This window comes from Aphelocoma coerulescens, chromosome 5 (genome assembly GCF_041296385.1).
Source record: "Aphelocoma coerulescens isolate FSJ_1873_10779 chromosome 5, UR_Acoe_1.0, whole genome shotgun sequence".
NCBI lineage: Eukaryota > Metazoa > Chordata > Aves > Passeriformes > Corvidae > Aphelocoma > Aphelocoma coerulescens.
The window spans coordinates 22,701,107-22,719,927 of NC_091019.1; the positions used below are offsets into that span (position 1 = coordinate 22,701,107).

At 36.0% G+C, this 18,821-nt stretch overlaps 1 protein-coding gene across 3 annotated transcripts in view; it reads right to left on the reverse strand.

The window, feature by feature from the left end:
- Positions 1-8,328: 8,328 nt before the first annotated feature.
- Positions 8,329-18,821, reverse strand: part of CPT1A (carnitine palmitoyltransferase 1A) — a 39,844-nt gene continuing 29,351 nt past the window's right edge. For all 3 annotated transcript variants that reach the window (XM_069017098.1, XM_069017100.1, XM_069017099.1), the window contains exons 15-20: positions 18,216-18,380; positions 17,351-17,485; positions 16,131-16,283; positions 14,941-15,045; positions 12,956-13,048; positions 8,329-11,460 (exon numbers count right to left, since the gene is read on the reverse strand). In XM_069017098.1, coding sequence (XP_068873199.1) covers positions 11,374-11,460; positions 12,956-13,048; positions 14,941-15,045; positions 16,131-16,283; positions 17,351-17,485; positions 18,216-18,380 — 738 coding nt within the window. In that variant the 3' untranslated portion in view covers positions 8,329-11,373. The remainder of the gene's footprint in view (positions 11,461-12,955; positions 13,049-14,940; positions 15,046-16,130; positions 16,284-17,350; positions 17,486-18,215; positions 18,381-18,821) is intronic.

Below are 18,821 nucleotides of genomic sequence, written 5' to 3' on the forward strand. Positions count from 1 at the left end.
TTCGTGAGCACAGATGACCAGAACTGTACACAGTACTCCAAATGGAGATTTACCAGCATTTTATAAAATACTACAAACATCTTCCTTTCTCTACTAAAAATATACTTTCTGATGTTCCCTAGAATAGTATAAAGCTTTTCCATAGCTGTATGATATGAACAATGAGTGGTAGCCAATGGTTCACAATTTAATCCACATCTTTCTTTTCGCCTCCCCTTGCCTCAAACCAGTGCAGAACTAATACAGAATTAGAAGCTGCTTCTCAAATCTTGCTACTCTATTCCAGCTGACACTCTTCTTGAGGTGTGTCTCTCATATCTCCATTTCCTTTCATGTTCCTCTACATTCTGCTTTTTAGTAAAACTTGGGCCCTTTTGACATTTACCCTTTTCTTTTTCTGTCCAGGTATGTCAGCTTTTCAGATGGACCATGTAGTGCAAAAAGAGAAGGGATTTCCTGTCAGAATGAGCTACAATTTTTTACAATCTCTACATTGAAAGGGAAATATTAATCCCAAAGAACCTTAAGCATAGTTGACTAAATTTGATGACACCTGGTCTAATCAAGCAGGGATTAATTCCAAACCTAACTAATAGGGAGGGCAGCTCATAGCAGCTTTGAATTTTTGTGTAAATATCTCATGGAGTGGATTGCATTCTAATTCTCTGTATTATTTCTTTTAAATTTTCCCTGTGATTTTTTTCTCTTTATTATTATTATTTATCCCCTTTATTATTATTTCCTCTTTATTAATTTCCCCCTCTTTATTATTTATTATTTCCTATTTACTATTTTCCTACCTCTTGACTAGTCAAAATTCCTAACTTTTTTCCCATCATCATTTGAGCTCATCTCTCTTTTAAGCTTAATAACTTGACACTTTATATTATGGCATTGTCCCCTACTATGTGTTCTCAAATAAAGATGCATCTGATGATGAGAGTGTATTACATGAAATTCAGTTTTTCAAGAATTCTAAGTTCATCTTAAAATGTATTTATCTTTTTCTACTCCTCCCAGTAATTTTAAATTTTATTTTTAATTTATATTCCTAATTTCTACATTTAATCCATGTTTATGTCACTAGTCCTAACCCTAATTTCTTGTTTACTGGTAATAATCCTACTGAAACTCAATCATACTGGGAATTTTAGGGAGTGGATTTCTCTTCTACACTGAGTAGCTTCTGCTTCTAACAGATTGTTTCTGAGTTTTTCCTAATTTATCACGTGGAAGACTGTGTTCTCACTCCATAATTAAACTATATCAATTCTGCTCAATGGGTGCAGACAGGAAAAGGTTAAACAACAAGACTCTTACTCCATCTGCATGCAACAGTCAGATCCTGCCTCATGTCCTTTAATTATTGTCTGAATTTGGGATACTGTCTTTTCATTCAAGTAAAAAACTTTCTGAAATTAAATTTGGGGTAGAATACTTCCTTCAAAGAATAAAAATTATCCTTCGGTTATCACATAACTAGTTTTAATCCAAAGTTCTATAAAGGGAATGAATGACATCCTTAAATTTCTGTATGTAAGAATGATGCAGAAGCAACACTCAGCTTTGTTTAGGCTAAAAATAACATATTTCAAATACTGTAACTTATGGAAAAAAAATTACTGTGTTATTTATACATGAAGCTGATACCAGTGTATACTGTATATTTTTCTTTTTTTCTACTTTACTGGCTTTTAATCACTCGATGTCATGAACTCAATTGCTGTAACAATTACTGCAGTTGGTGCAAAAATCACCATTGGGAAAGCAATCACAGTATATATGATTAACCATGTAAAATAACAAAAATTTTTTTAACTTGTTTACATGTAAGTTTTGAAATTTAAATTCTACTTTTAGGCAGAATGCTCAGTTTCTACTGCAGAAAAAGGTTTGTTACTGTGTAACTTAATCACATTCAAATCTAGACACAGAGCTTCTCTCTATCAATTTTACATTTGGTAAAATACACCTAGCCCATTAAAGAATCAAATTTCATTATCATGTATACATCTCTGTGTGTATTATTCATGCACAAAAGCAGCAGCCAGACAGTGAAATTTTATCTTAGTATACAGCATTTGCATTCTACATAGGAGCCTCCAGATATGCTTCCAGATCCACTTCTTAGTTTTCATGCTATGGATTGTATGCAGTCATCTACACCCCTGCAGGAAATTCTGAGCTTGTGTGACACAAATCTACATCAACTGTGGATCTTTCTAGCTCAATATCAGATGAATAATTTTTAACATAACAAACATAATGTTTTTCTTAAAGTATGTGTCCTGTATGTTTGTCCTTTCAACTACACACTGCTATTAGTACCCATTAAACGTTTTTTAAATTCTTACTTACAATTTAAGGTACTGAGATTTTGTCCAGTTAACGTGGTTTCTTGGAATTTGTAGCCACTAAAACAAAAGGTAAGCTACACAGGTTGAGGAAAAAAAAAAAGAGAAAAAACATTTAAAAATACAAGGAAATTATTCTATAGTTTTGAAACAATAAATACTGGTTTTATCTTTTTTTTTTTTTTTTTTAAATTGCTGCTACCTAACATGTCTGCCTCTTATTTAAAAATGATCTGCAATTAAGTATTATTAAAGGAAATCATTAGTGTTAAAAATGAACACATGCTAATTAGATTTAGAAACACATCAATTCAGTAAGATAATGAAATGTTTTTGGGGCAAATGAACTGCACAATTGCATTGATACTAAGAAACCTGAATTAGAAGAAAAATGTGTAAAGCAATCCTAATGGAAGAAAATATTCTCTTTTTTGTAAACGTCAATGTGCTTTTCTTCACCCCTAAAGAGTCTTACAAGGGTTCTCAGAAATAGCATAATCTATATAATACCAAATTTAAAGGTTCACAAGTGAAATAAATGTATTTTTCTTAAAGAAAACTGCATTTTTAATTCTGGTGTTACTTCTAGCAATTGTTGAAACCAGAAACCCTTATATGCAGAAAGTATACTGAGTGCTAGCTAAACCACTTAGAAAATACATACAATTGTTACTTTCCAGTAACACAGCCTTAACAACCCATCTTAAAAAGAGGAAAAGGAAGGTATGTTGTACTTAACGTTGTAAGATTACAAGATGAGTCTTGAACTTGTATTTAATTCCATCTCATCTAAGGAAGGAAGAAGAATAAAAAAGGAAACCAAAGGACAAATCAAAAGCTGAAGAGAATAGTCCCTAGAAACTTTTAATTTCTTGTCTTAATTCTTGTACTTGCTGTGAAGATGAGTAGAGCATAAAAAAGCTCAAGCAAATAAAAACTAAAGAACATATTTCAGCATGCTGCTCCTCAGGTTTTTCTTCCCTTCCATTACAGCAAATAAATGACACTTTGAATTTTAAAGAGGAACATGACCTTTAACTTGAATATATCTATTTTATCCTTCTGATGGCTTCTGACAAACAAAAGCAAACAGGCTCCATACTTGGAGCATTTGCTGAGAGATGTCCACACTCGGCACCTGTCGCTGCTGAGAGCAATCTGTGCTTGTATGGTGCTTAATATGAAAAGGCTTTGTGTTTCAGCTTCCATCAAAATGAAAGACCATATAAAAATATAATATTAAATAATGAAATAAAGCATGTAAAAAATATTTTGAGGAAGCCATATTTAGGTAAAGAAACACTTACGTACATTAAAACTCAAACATTTTGCTGCTGCTTAAATGAAAACTTGCTACTCCATCTAAATAGCACTAACTTTAGGACCTCAAAACCCAGGGTTTTTTTAAACAACTTGATGGCATTTCAAGTTCACATAATTTTCTAAGTATTACTGAGACATTCAGAATCCCTGGACTAATGAAAATCCCATAGCCTTCAAGGCTGCTCTTCATTTATAGACAAACAGTGTCCCTTGGTGGCAAATGAGGGTAAATGCAAAAGTATTCAGTGGCTTCTGCCAAATGTGCTTTATACAGAAAGAAATCTGTATTAAAACTTGCAATAATTTTAACATCTCCATCACTCTTATGTCCCTGGGGTGTCTAGAAATTTTTCAGTTAAAAAGTAAACTTAAATAATAAGTGGTGGTGTCTCCATTACCTTTGGCTCATCTGCCCTGTTGCTGCTTTAGAACACAAACACATGCAGTTGCAAATCAACAATCTATGATATAATATCTGGCAGTACATTATCTAGAAAAAAAATTGTATCTAAAGCATTTCAAATTATCTAGAGAAAACTTTCGTTTTTCTTGTACCTGACTGAAGATAATTACTTTGGTCACGATACTCAGGAATTAAATGAACGGATTTTATGTTCTGTGTGCCACAACTGTTTATACACAGTATTTGAGTACCTACTTCCAGCTGGCAGATAACTTGGAAAGAGTAACTAATGATTAATCTAATAAACTGTAATTCCAATCATATAAAGATTTTCATAAGAGTACCACCTATCCTATAAAGCTTCATAATCACAGACTGGAATGTCTCAAAAAAAAAAAAAAAAAAAGGAGGATCATTGTGCATTAAGATGTTTGCTTTTTCACCCTAAAGTTTTGGAAGCACCTGTTGAGATCTAGAACTGTAGCTCCCTAACATGCCATTGTAACTGCTCATTTCATTTATTTAATTGTGATTGATAAATCTAGAGTTTTGCTTTGGATAAAGCAATCTTCACATAGGTTTGTTTGTTTGTTTTGTTTCCAGCTGTTAAATAGAAAGTAACATGTTTTTAATATATAAAATAGCACTATATAGATATAGATATGTAGGAGTATAGCTAGATAAAATTTAGATTGTGAGTTCAAGGAACTACCTTATTATTCTTGATATGACACTTACTAAGTGTGATTTTCCATGCTACCATGGTACAAATTAGTTCATTTTCTCTAGCATATAATTTTGCTATCAGTTACAGCATGTAATTACCACAGCGTTAGAATGATTTCTGTGTGAACATCTGGATTCCTCTGCTACACTGTGCAATGCTAATAACTTGCAGTCAGACTCATAAACATCTGTACTCTGAAGAATTGCTGTTTCTTAGTGATTCTCAATAACAATATTAACTGCCTCTCTTACCTCAGCCTAGAATATAAAGTTTTAAGTCTTAACAGGCATGCTTTAAAATCTACTTAAAATTCCAAACAAACACAATACATTTTCTAATTTTTCTGCATAAATAATGCTTTATAAAGCAAGGATTTCATTCAGATTTAACACTGTGAAGTTAATTTAATTGTCAATGGCAGAATGATTCTTGCTTGTATTTCAAGTAAAAATATTCCTAAAGAATGACAATAAACAGTAACATACTTCACAGTAACCATGGCATTCAGTGTTTTCAACACCAGGAGGCACCCTCTTATTTCTAAATGGCCCTGAAGAAGTTAGGCAATAGTCACAACGACGTATATCAAAAAAGACCTAATCTTGACTTATATAAATTGACTGAGGATAATTGGGAATTACTCTAAGTAAGAAGAAGTCATCTGAAACTGGACTGCAAATTCAGCTGTACCGTAAGTCAGATTGTTCCAAAATGAACAACTGTGTGCTGTGGCATTCTACCACAGATGTGGTGCCACTTGTACTTACTGAAAACCAATCTTTCACCTACCTTGCCAATCCATCAACTCATTAATGGAAATTAAATCTGAGCCAGCAGGGCCCTGGCAGCCAGGAGGGCCACCCGTGCCCCGGGGTACATCAGGCACAGCATGGCCAGCCGGGCAAGGGAGGGGATTGTCCCGCTCTGCTCTGCACTGGGGCGGCCTCACCTCGAGTGCTGGGGCAGTTTTGGGAGCCACAATATAAAAGGGACATAAAGCTGTTAGAGAGTGTCCAAAGGAGGGCCATGAGGATGGTGAAGGGCCTTGAGGGGAAGCCACATGAGGAGGGGCTGAGGGCACTTGGTCTGTTCAGCCTGGAGGAGACTGAGGGGAGACCTCATTGCAGTTACAGCTTCCTCATGAGGGGAAGAGGAAGGGCAGACTCTGATCCCTTCTCTATGGTGACAGTGATAGAACTTGAGGGAACATCATGAAACTCTGTCAGGGGAGGTTTAGATTGGATATTGGGAAAAAGCTCCTTCCCCAGAGGTAGCTGGGCACTGGAACAGGCTCCCCAGGGCAGTGGTCACAGCACCAAGCCTGACGGAGTTCAAGCAGTGTTTGGACACCGTTTTCAAGCACACCGTGTGACTCTTAGGGTGGCCTGTGCAGGGCCAGGAGTTGAACTTGATGATCCTGAGGGGTCCCTTCCAACTCAGCATATTCTATGATTCTATAATTACAGTGTCATGTTCCCAAGTCACACTTCCAGAGTAAGCCCTGCTGCTCTCAATACACACTTTGGCTACTGAATAGACAACCTTAAAAATCCTGCTTTTACAAAATTCCAGTGCCTTTCAGAAACATTTTTCATGAAAAACCTGAATTTCTGGAACTCATCTTGCACATACCTACAGAATTCATATTTGAAAAACTCAAGAATTTTAAGAGAATAATTAAGTTGCAAAGAACATCTCTCCATAGGCAGGGAATGCTGATGTTAGAGGCAGATTTGAATCCACAGCCCTGTTCCTTTATGTACATTGCACATGGGAAGAAGGCTCAAATACTAATTAATCAGCTTGCCAGGCATTATTTGGTGCAGTCCCACTTGGCAGTTTGGGTTCAGGTGGGCTTAGGAGAAGACCCCTTCCGAACTGTCCAGAACTGGAATCAGAATATGCAGAGGAAAGACAGGAGCCAACCAGACTTGAGCCTTGAGGACCAGAAACAGGCAAAATTCCAGATGCTATTTTGCCTTGCTCCACAATGTAGGAAATCTATGAAGCAACATTTTTCTTTGCCTCTCTTTTGTGAGCAGATCAGACAGGACACTGTTTGAAAGCACCTTTTACCCTCTGGCACTTAAAGCCCATTTTAGACATTCAGGGGTTGAACAGATTCTTCCAATTATCATCAAAAAACCTTACCTGCATACTTACTATTTAATCACACGCAGAAGCACCAGTCTGAGGTAAACCACAGGTATCACTGAAAAGATTCTAGTACTTAAAATGAAGCATGTCTTGTTTACAGAGATCAGTGTTTTAACCAAGAATTCCCTTGCAGCATCAGTAAAAGATTTTGATGTCACTACAGCATTACATTCTTGTGAAAGAAATATTAATATTCTTTTGCAATGGACTTGCTGGGAGAAACAGACTCCAGTTTGGGTGTTTGATGTCTTCAAAACAAGAATATTTATTCTTACCTGCAACTGGAGATAGGAATGATATGAACACCTGAAGAAAAGAAATTTTTCCTTATAACTATGTATTAAATTATTCATTTTTAAAAGCCAAATGACTAAACAAAAAACATGACTTAGTGACCTTGAAAATGGGAAGCTATATACATTTTCATGGCATAATAAGGCAATTAAATGCTGTGGCCCATTCAGCATTACCAGCTACTGTTACATACTTAGAATATTATTTCTTGTTTTTTCTGTTCAGTGTACAGCTCTGGTTTAGGTGTATTTACAACTATAATAGCATCACACTTAATACCTACATTTGTGTTTTCAAAAATAAACCAACCAAACAGAAAATGGAACAAAGACAGAAACCAACTGTAGCTTGCTTTTCTAGTTTCAAATCAGAATTTAAGTTGTTTGAACTTGACAATTTGCTTTCCACCTGTGTGTGCTGTTCTTGCTCTTTATATATGTGCTTCCAAGCAGTTTAGGAAGGTAAGCAAGCAACATAGAAACAAGCAATCAGTTTTATTTCAATAAAAGTATTTTTAACCTGACCAGAACTTCATTCTAATACCTTCAAGATGAAGGGCAAATGAAGGAAACATTCATATTTAGTGTCATAACCTGTAAGGATATGAGGAAGCGAGCTGGTCAGGAAGAATTTTCTAAATCTCATTTTTAGCTCCTAGTACAGAGACTAACAAACTTTCATTATCTTCAACTTTGAAGAAAGCACCTGTTCCACCTGATCACATCTTTATTATCTTTATGACTGCTCCTTCTGGAGAGAAAATGCCTGAAGCCAGAACACTGATGTTTTTATGTGGCATCACTACAGAAAAAAGAAAGTGGACACAATTTGATGGCAGACAAGGGTGAATCCATATGTTCAGCTTCTTTTGGAAGCTTTAATTCCTTTTAGTTGTAATCATTCATTAACACATTCCCTATTAACTAGAAGACATGTTTAAATCACTGCTAAAACTAACGGAATAGTTCACTGCTACTGTTCCTAACTGGATTTAACAGCAATGATTTCACAAGTCCTGAATTTCAAGAAACTACACGGAGCTGGGAAGAAAATAGAAAAGATATTAAACATTGTACTAAGTAGTGGTAATTGTGAAATTTTATTTCATTTTTTGAAGTCACAGAAGAAAGTAGAAAATAGAGACAAAGTGTTGGATGTAAATAACCAACAATAGATGTCAAGTAACTAAACAGGATTAAAAAAATCTGCTAGCTTAAATTAATATATTTTACATGAGAAGACAATTGGTACAAAAGCTGAATTAGAAGGATGATTTTCAAGGTCAGGCACACACTTCCTTAGTCCCTCAAAAGACTCAAGCCTTAAAAGAATATTCAGCTGGGAATGGTATTAATCCTGAACAATGGTACCCTGTAAATGGACTTAATGCTTTCCTAATTTCTGCCATGAAATAGCTGAAATAAGAAATTCAGAAAATGCCCATTTGAAGCATACTCCACCAATTCCACACTGCTATTTAATAAACAGAAAAAATTATTATCATCCAACCTGACTTTTAACCACCTCCTCAACCCTAAGTTTGATTTCCTAAATTACTAATTGAGAATTAATGATTCAAGGTTTTAATATCAAATTAGTAGTTTTACTGGAATATGAACATTTTACTTTACAATAAAATACACTGTACTAGAAGGTTCATTCAAAGCTAGGTAATTTCAGTTACATTCCTATGGCTTTGAGCAAAAAAGACCCCAAGCAGTTTTACTGTATGTACACAATATTGAACATCAAGATTTAAATTATTTATTAATAACCTACATTCACTGTGGATTTCTAAGATTTACATCCAAAAAGCATACTTTATTTATTTACATGCTGCTGACATTTTAAAGAAAAAGAAACAAAATATTATCTGTTTAGGAATTACATCTATTCCAAAATTTTAAAAGATACATTTAACACCACAAAATGTTTTAAACATTTACAATAAAAACCAGCTTTCTGTGCCAATTATACTTACTCTCCAAGAATGTAAAATTGCATTGATAACTGCACTAACTACAATTAGACTAGAAACACTTAAGACCTGAGAGTCAAATCTAAACCATTTTTCTTTTAAAGAAAATCCTACAAGCTAATATGCACTTATGTTAATTTAAACACAGACTGGTCAGTGGTCAATTAAAAAAAAAAAAAAAGCCAACACCAAAAACAACCCCCCAAAACACTCAGTGCATTATTTCTGCAGCTCCAAAAACAGATCACTATAAAATGGTTGCAGTAGCTTGATAAGTGCCAGGCCTGCCAGATGCAGCAAGGCTTATTTCAAAGTGTCCTTTCCCACATACTGTACCCTAATCAAATAATGAGTGTCTTTGATCAATACCTGTGAGGGTTCCTACATTTATGTAAGCATGCAGTCGCTTAAGTATGCATCTTGGATTTTTGAAGGTTCCCACCTCAAGCATACATACCCAGGCATTTTAATAGCTAGATGAGAGTAAAAATAAACATGAAGAGGCATAGAAAGTTAGAAATACTGGCCAGAAAACATTCAAAGTCTAATGGGAAGTTTTATACCCACTCCAAGGGTCTTTTAAACTCAGCATAGCTCAGGAGCATCATTCACTGTATTAGTAACCATCATGTACCTTATACAAAATAGTAAAAAATAGGAAGTGGTTGTGCTAACAAGTACACTTTACTGCACTGCAGGACGTAAAACAAAGCTACCCCACCTATAAAGCCTGGGGAAGAGAAGCATCATGCAAAAATTACTCCATTTGGCAGCAGCCATTTTATTTCTGCACTTGGAAACATCGTGCTCCTTTCTGAGAGAAACAGCTTTCCCATCCCTCCCGGTATCCTTTAGAAACTGCCTGACCAAGAGCATCTCCCAGGAGGGGGTTGAGAAGGCCATGATTTTCCCACTCTGGAGCTATTTCCCATGGCTTTAGCAGTTTGCCCTTCTCATGCAGATGGTTGGCAATGCAGTAGTGTCCCCTCCAGGCTGAAAGCAAACTGCAATCGATCAGCCTACACAGGCAGCCTTGCTTTGTAGGCTATCCAACACATTGCATTCAACACAATTAACATTTCCCGGGACCCAGAAACTCGAGTGACCACCAATTCCCTTCACCAAAGCAAACACATGAATATCTGTTAACCCAAAACAAAGTTAGTCCTGCACTGCCTAAGGACTGACCTTTGCCATTTAAGACAGGAGAATTTCATTAGAGCTTTAAACCTGACTGCACCATTTGGCAACATATTCACATCTGCTTATGCCACTTCATTCTAACTTGTAATTTGAAAACCAGATCTGAACTACTACAACTTCACCTCTTTCACCACTGAAACAACTCCCAGCATATGCCTTTTTCCTGGGTTAAGGATCTTCATTTTTCTAAGGCACTTGCATCAACAAGCACACAAGTCCATTTATTTATACAGAAATAAAATCAATGTCACAAACGTGCTTGTAAGCAGTAAGAAAAATGTGATAACTGATAATGAGGGGACACATTTTACTGTCCAATGGTTGGATTTTTTTTTTTTTTTTCCAAAAACCATAATATTTCTACATTTAGTGTGTTAAGGTGGTTTACAGCAGGGATTTTTTGGCATGTTTTACAGAATTTAGCTCTAAAAAGAAACCAAACAAGGCAAATGGCCACAAGTTTTGTCACTCATTTACATAAAGCAGCAGATACATTGAAGAAAATTCTGCTATTAACACATAGAAAATCTAACTTTTTCTAGTATTTAAGTCAGTGTGTTTTATCCCTTTGATTCTGGAAAAAAGTAAACTAATTTAAAGTAAAAAAAAAAGAGAGAAAGTGTATACAAATTAAGAGAAAACTGCAGAAGTTAGAATATACATGACTTCATGCTTCATCCCTAGAAACACAGGAGATTTTAAAAGTAATCCTTTGTCGAAATAAGCTCTCCCATACTACTGACAAAAAAAACCTAACCAACAAACCACAACAAAAGAGACACATTTAATATACTGCTAAGGTTTTAACAGGTGATCAAGAAGGTGTTGACTCAGTTTCTTCTCCAGCTACTCTTTGACAAACCTTGCCCTTGTTCACTGTGCAGAAGACTTCTCATCCCACCAACAGGAGGTTTCTTGGCACCAAGAAAGCAGCTCACTTTGTACAGTTTTTACCAAGGTTAAATAAACCCATGATGTCAACCATTGCTTTCTGGATGTTCTTTCCAAAGCGATGAGAATCCTTTAAAAAGAAACAGAAACCAAAACCAAATTCTTGTACTGTCCACCAACAGCTATTTTTTAGGCAAAAGAAGAAACTTTTTAAAAAAGTTAAAAAACTTAGTATTTTTAAATTTTGGAGCTTATGGAATTCAGGCATGTATTTTACCACACAATGGGAAATTAGAATAACAGAAATACAGATTAATCCAGATTTATGATATTACTGACCAATGAATTCTTCATTATGCATTTACTTTCCTTCAGCCAGAAATGAGATCATATCCTTTTGAAATCAAAGGGATGAATAGCTTTCTGCTATTTTAAAATCACTGGGTTTTGATACTGCTTTTCCTACAAGATTTTGCAAAAGCTCATCTTCAGAAAGTGAGTATATGACTGATGACCAAGAAGTACTGAAAGAGCAGAAAAATGTTTTTTATTTGAGTTCCTATCAGAAATGCTGAATCATTTGCCACTGAAAAAAACATTGAAAATGGAAGTAACAGTTTCCTAAGTGTAAATAAGATGGGCACTTGTTCTGTTTATTCCAAGTGCTAGATGAATGGTACAAAAAAGAAATTAAGATTACAAATATAAATTATTAGCTACATTACAGGATCTACTACAATGACCCTACAAATATCAAGACCTCACTCATGAAATGCTGCCTTTTCTGTATGGACCTTTGACTTCACTAATAAGTAAAAAGAACAGAGAGAAATTTAAAGTACAAGCTAACAGGCATCTGAAGAACAATTTCAACTATGAACAAAACAAAGTTGCATTTCCTAATCTTTAATGATTAACCAGGCACCATGATCTCCAGGACAAGTTAAGGTCAAAAGAGGAAAACTAGGTCAGCTATGTAACCCTGAACAAACTCAGCATGCTTAGCAAAGTATATGTTTTAAAGTATAAAAATATAAAGGATAAATTGAACTCAAAGCAGGCTTCCACAACAGCAGGATATTCAACATATGACATCTACTACACTCTAATAATGGGTGTTATTTTAATAAATTTTTGATTAGTTATGTTCCTTAAGCACAGATTATAACTTATGGGTCAGCTTCTTTCAGTATTACTTAAAGCAGGAAGGCTTAAATAGGGAGCATACATTTTACTCTGTCTTTACAGCTGCAGCCTGAGACAAACCAATCAGAACTGTAATGAGAAAAACCAAGAGATGCCCATTTTTCTGTTTAGGGGACACATATGATCATTTTACATGAGTTGCAGGGAACTGCATGTGTCAAGATAATCCTGGGCCACATGTTTTCTTTATGCTTGAAAGCATAAGTGAAATAGAATATGGTATCCTTGGGTCATGAGCTATTTAATTTATACAAGTGGAGACAAAAAACTCCAGAAAAACAGCATATATTGAGAAAGAAAAAACACATTGTAACAGTGTGTTGCAAGTTCTACTGTATTTTTTAGACAATGAGTAGAACAGTTCTATAAGCACAGATCAGAACAGATTTATTATACCATAGGAAAGGACTGACTCTTACCGTTTCAGAACAAGATACTTTGCTGGAGATGTGGAAATGAATGGAATTTTCACCCAAGATAATGTAAGAAACACCATACCCATCATCAGCCACCTAGGGGAAGAAAGAAGAGAAAAAACACATTTTAAACTTTTTCCTTCTCCTTCATTCTCAATCGACTTATGCATAATTAAGAAGTTGTTGCAGTTCTTAAAATCAGTTGCAATTTCCTCAAGTCAAACTTCAACTTCTACATTTAATGCACAATTTCTGAAGATTGGTTCCACTTAAGGAATAGTTCTAGTCTCATCTGAAGTGCATGGAATTACCATTTTCTGAATATTTGTCTGTAATATTTCCCACCTTTAATATTTTGGAATAAAATACTTATTCAAAGGGCTTCTCTTATCAAGGCCTGGTCCTAAGCAGCTATACAACTTCAGTGCTTAAGCAGCAAGGAATGAAATAGTTCAGCTGTATACCTAAACAATCATTTTCCTGGGATCATTCTGCTGATGTAAACAAACACAATGTAAAAGCCTTGTATTATGACAACTTGCCAAAGGCAAGTTTTTATCTGACTCTACAGCAAACATGTGATTCTGAACACCTGTATCATGAGCAGAGGTCGGTCCAATTTCAACATTAGCAGCATTAACTGTCCCAAGTTTCAGTCTGATATTCAAACTATGCCTGGCAAACACAGATTATCCTGATGTCACCCCTCTTCACGTCTCTTCTAACTCAAAGGATCACAGCCTTCCATGTCTTGGCTGCCACTGCTGCTGAGCAGCCTGACAGTATTCTCACTGTTAGTGCTACACAGGTAAATTCTACAGAATGCTTAAAAAACCCCTTCAAAACCAAAAAAAACCACATGCATGGAAAGCTGATGTATTGCATCTCTGGGCTACTTCTGCAAACCAAAGCACAGTTTTTGTAAACAGAAACAAAAGGAAAAAAGCGTTAGAAATTCCTGCAGCCAAACCCCTATTCTATTGCCTTTTGGGCATTTGGAATACTGACTTCATAATCTGCTAGGGGAAGCCAGTTTCTCAGGAATGAGCAGCATGGTTGTAGCTAGGCTTCCTTGGTACTGCAAGTCAAACTCATTCCAACTTCAAAAACCACTGACAGCTGTATCAGAAACACAAATAAATAATAATAACTTAACACACACCCCCACCCCTCCCCCCACCATCTTCCAGCTTGACAAACCAGCCAAAATACAATGGACTCATCACCCTAATTTCTGTGTGGCGAAGAGCAGTCCTGTGACCCCTCTCACTGTTCTTTCAACAGAAATTATTTTGGAAAACATATTAGTCTGGTATAATAGCCCCATAAAGGCTGCTTAAGAGATCTTGTTGACACCAATATTCTCATCAATGACCAACTTCAAATGCCAGTAGAGTATTACAGCAAGTAAGCAGCTTGTCAAATCTCTAACAATACACTGGTTTCTTGAAAGTCTACAGAAGCCATAGAACACAGCTGTATTCTTGATTTGGCCACTTAGGAGGGCAAGCAGAACAATGTGAGCAGCTTAATCTGGAGGAATGTATGAACACATCTATTAATCACGCAGGAAATATAAAGAACAAGTCAAGTATAAGTACTTCTACAAATCCCAACCTTAAAATCTAATTCAAGTAATAAGGCATTTGTCACTTTAGTAACAGCCTGATGTACAGAAGATCTGGGCACAGGCAATGTGATAAAAACTCTAACTTCATCAGATCTCTCTGCTATGGAGCCCTGTAGCACATTTCATAACTGTGTACTTCCTTAAGAATGATCCATTCTTGTAGTGGGATACCAGAAAAAGGCGATGCAGATTTTCCTGAGCACATCCACATCATGGGAAAGCATTACATACATGCATTTAAAAGCATGAGCTGCACCTTTGATATGCAGCAATGAGGCATCACAGATCTGAATTTTTTAGACTGACTTCTTGAAAATAAAACTCTTTTTTAGTGGGGACTTCTATTTAGGAAACATACCGGTCCAAACCCTCCACCAGAGGCTAACATCTCTGGGTTCTTCTTCAGGTCAATGTGTTGCTGTGGTGTCTGACTCGTTGACAGCCTCCAGGGTTCTGACAAAACCTTTATTAGATATGAAAGGGATGCAAACAAATATGAAACACTGTTTAAGAACATGCAACTTTCTCCAAAACTAGTCAAGATAACAAGTGTTATAATGACAAGTGTAATATTGCTTTATGAAGTGTTAGAAAACACTTCATAAAGCAATATTAAGGATAACTCCCATTTCAATGGAATGAACAATTAAAAAGCTTAAATGAAAGAGTTAAACTTGTCCTGATATGGAAACCATTAACATATGAGGAGGTGATGTCAATTCCTCAAAGAGAATAAAATAGAATTTGAATAGAAATGCTACTTCAAACAAGATTATCTGGTCTATAGCCTAGCAACTTACACACAATAGGTCTTGTTTTAACAGGATCATTATTAGTCATATTTAAACCCCAGTAAGACCCTACATCAAGTCAGAAGCTTGTAAAATCTCTAACAACACACATGTATCTTGGAAATTTGGAAACTGTAGAAAGCTGTTTTATTCTTGACTTAGCCACATTTAGGAGAGCAAGCAGACAAATGTGAGCAGCTTAATTTTGCAGCAAGGTGGAACACATTTTTTATTAATCAGAAAAAATGAACAAGTGCAGTGTAATTATTTTTATAAAATTCAACCTTAAAATCTAGTTTAAGTAATAAAGAATTTGTCACAGTAATAGTGACATTAATGCCACATACAGCTCCTTTAACTCATAGTAACTTAAAAGAAACTGAATTTGTCACAGTTTTACAAGAAAATTCTCAGAGAAAACACACAGCCTCTGTTCCACTCTCTTGAAAATATGTAAAACCTACAACCAAAAATTGTTTTTTAATACTGACTATATCCTTCTTGCAATTCCAAGTAACATGTATTATGCTAAAAAGCTCACTGAAAGCATTCTTCTAGGACTACCAACAAAGGTATACATAAAGGAAAATGAAACTAACTTAATTTATCAGCAGATGTTGAACAACACTAGCTGAAATTTTACCTTTTTCCTTAGGAAAACCAGAGTTGTACAAGTATCTTGAGCAGATACCACAGAACACTACCTAACCAAAGGACTGTTTACTGTAACAAAGAGTTACCAATAAAAGTCACCTACTTCCTTGAGGAAAGGAGAATCTACAGCGAGGTACTTGGACACGACATAAAGGCAGAAGAGGTGGCGGTCGATGCCAGCCCCTGTCATGGCAAGGCGATACAAGAGCTGATGTTTGGCAGCTGCCAGCCGAAACAACTTCAGCTTATTTTCAGTCTAACAAATAAAAAAAAGATTAAGAAAACTCAGTTAAGTGAACTGCATTAAGGATGGAGGTGCAGTAACTAACTTACAGCAATTACTCTCAAGCACTGAGCACTTAAAGGTCAAGTACAAGACAACTGACCCCACATAGTATCCTCTGGCTTTTCAACCTCATGTACTCAATTTCAGGTATTAGCAAGTGACAGCAAATTGCATAATGAAAACTAATTTGTATTTTAAGTGTGATCTAACCCCACAATCTAACATGATTACAACTCAAGTTTGCTGCATTATTTATGGTTTCTAAGGACACTGGTCTTAAAGAGTTACAGAGAGCAAATCTCAACGTGACTTAAGAAAAGCTCAAACTGCCAGAGGCTATTTTAGAAGGCAAACTGCCAACACTGAAGCTACAGAGGTCCAAAAATGCTGGTCATCAAAATCAACACATAAGAACAACTACTTCCTTCATGTGAATGGTTCTTGCTTCCCTGTCAGAAAGGAAAGCTAAACTGGTATGAGAGTAGTTGTTCTACAAATCCATGTTTGAGTTTTACAAGTCACAAAAATTTCACAAGTAATCACTGTTTCCTGGAATTCAGGAACAGTAAATAATGGTATATCTGGTTATTTTCTGCCATTCTCTTTTGGTATGACCTAGAATTTCTGATGTATTGACAGAAAATGTGGACAATTACCTTATGCTGCTCTTTCTTCCTAAAAAAAGGCATCACTCTAAACGCTTAAAAACTATTTGCGGACCTATATGGTTGTCTAGTGGTAACTCGTGTGACTTATAAATGATCACAGAATTACAGGTTGGCTGGGTTGGAAGGGACCTTAAAGATCATCTTGTTCCAACCCCCCTTGCCACGGGCAGGGATACCTTTCACTAGACCAGGTTGCTCAGAGCCCCATCCAGCCTGGCCTTGAACACTGACAGGAATGGGACAGCCACAGCTTCTCTGGTGGGGCAACTGTCCCAGTGCCTCACCACCCTCACAGTAAAGAATTTGTTCCTAATATCCAATCCAAACCTATTCTCCCAATTGTATAAGGCATCAACACCATGAACTTACACTTTCAGTTGCATCTTCCATGGCTTGAACAAAATGAGAGGACTCAACAGTGCACGAACGAACCGTCTCCGTCCTGCCTTCTCGGAACAAGCGTGTCATAGACGCTTCATATGTTAAAGAAAATTTTCCCATATCCTTGTAAAAGGGAAAAACAAGAACATTAAGGTTAAGCCAGACTTGGCCCCTCTTTCTTAATCAACAGTCCAAGCTGAGCACACAGGCTATGAATCACTCCACAAATTAAACTCAACATTAAGTTTTCAGTAGTCCACCATTAGCCCACTTACCTGAAGATAATAAAGGCAAAAGTAAGAATAGAAGCAGGGTTTGATAAACACTAACAGAACAACCAGACTAGCAAGGACTACTCTCTGCATTTCATATTCAACCTTCTTCAGTTTATAAGAGAAGCTGAATGTTACTACACTGGTCTTTTTTACAACACATTACAGAGAAGGTGAACTAACAGAAGAAAACACAGGTAGGCATTTCTTGTTAATTTTCTTAGGGAGTGTCCATGACAACTGCATTATGTGTAACTCTAAACTAAAAGACAAATTTAACATTGTTTAGATTATGAACACAGCTAACTCAAAGTTTCATATCTTATTTCAAGTCCAAAATGCCTAGGGATAGACCAACTAAGCAGAAGAGAAAAAATTTAGGAATGTATCAATATGTGAACCTTCGGAGAATTGTTTTCCAGCTAGTAATCTGTTTAGGGTTTGCATCAATTTCCACCGAATGTCTTTAACAACCACGTACAAGCAGTGCAAGATTACTGTGCACAGTCACATGTTTTAGTCACAAACAGGTTATGCCCAGCTTAATGAGGTTCTGTAAGCCAGAAACAGTCTGTTCTTACCCGATAGTGAGCAAGCTGCAGGGCAAGCTGCACAAAGGCATCAGGGCTGGTTTTTGCTTTCTTTATTAGTCCTTTCCCAAAAGCATCAAAATAAAATGAACAGAAGTCCACATCATCTGCAAGAGCTACGGCAGTGCTCAGAGACTTCTCAATCACTTCTTGGCACTTAAACAAACAAACAAACAAACATGTATGTACACACACATGCATTCACATCATTTGAAAGAATTGCTGAAAAAGTTCAAGTATTTTTAACTGATAAATGGAAGGAGGAATGGTAAATGATAAATGGAAGGCAGGAAATGCTGCCTTTATGCATGCCAGGAACATCATTACCTAAATAATCTCCCTTTAGAGAAAGAAGAGAAGCTATCTTTGCTAGAAAGATAAAATTCAAAAAGCCAATAAAAATGTTTTAAGCCAGTACACATCCAAAAATAACACTTAAAAAAACCACCAGCATTAAAACTGTTCGGATCAGGAGAATATAAAAGAATGACCTACAGTTACAGAATGGCAAGAGTAGTGTGGCTTCCAAGCTACCATACATGCTTAATTAAATATATCACCAACCATTATCTTTTTATTCAAAATTAAAATCCAAAT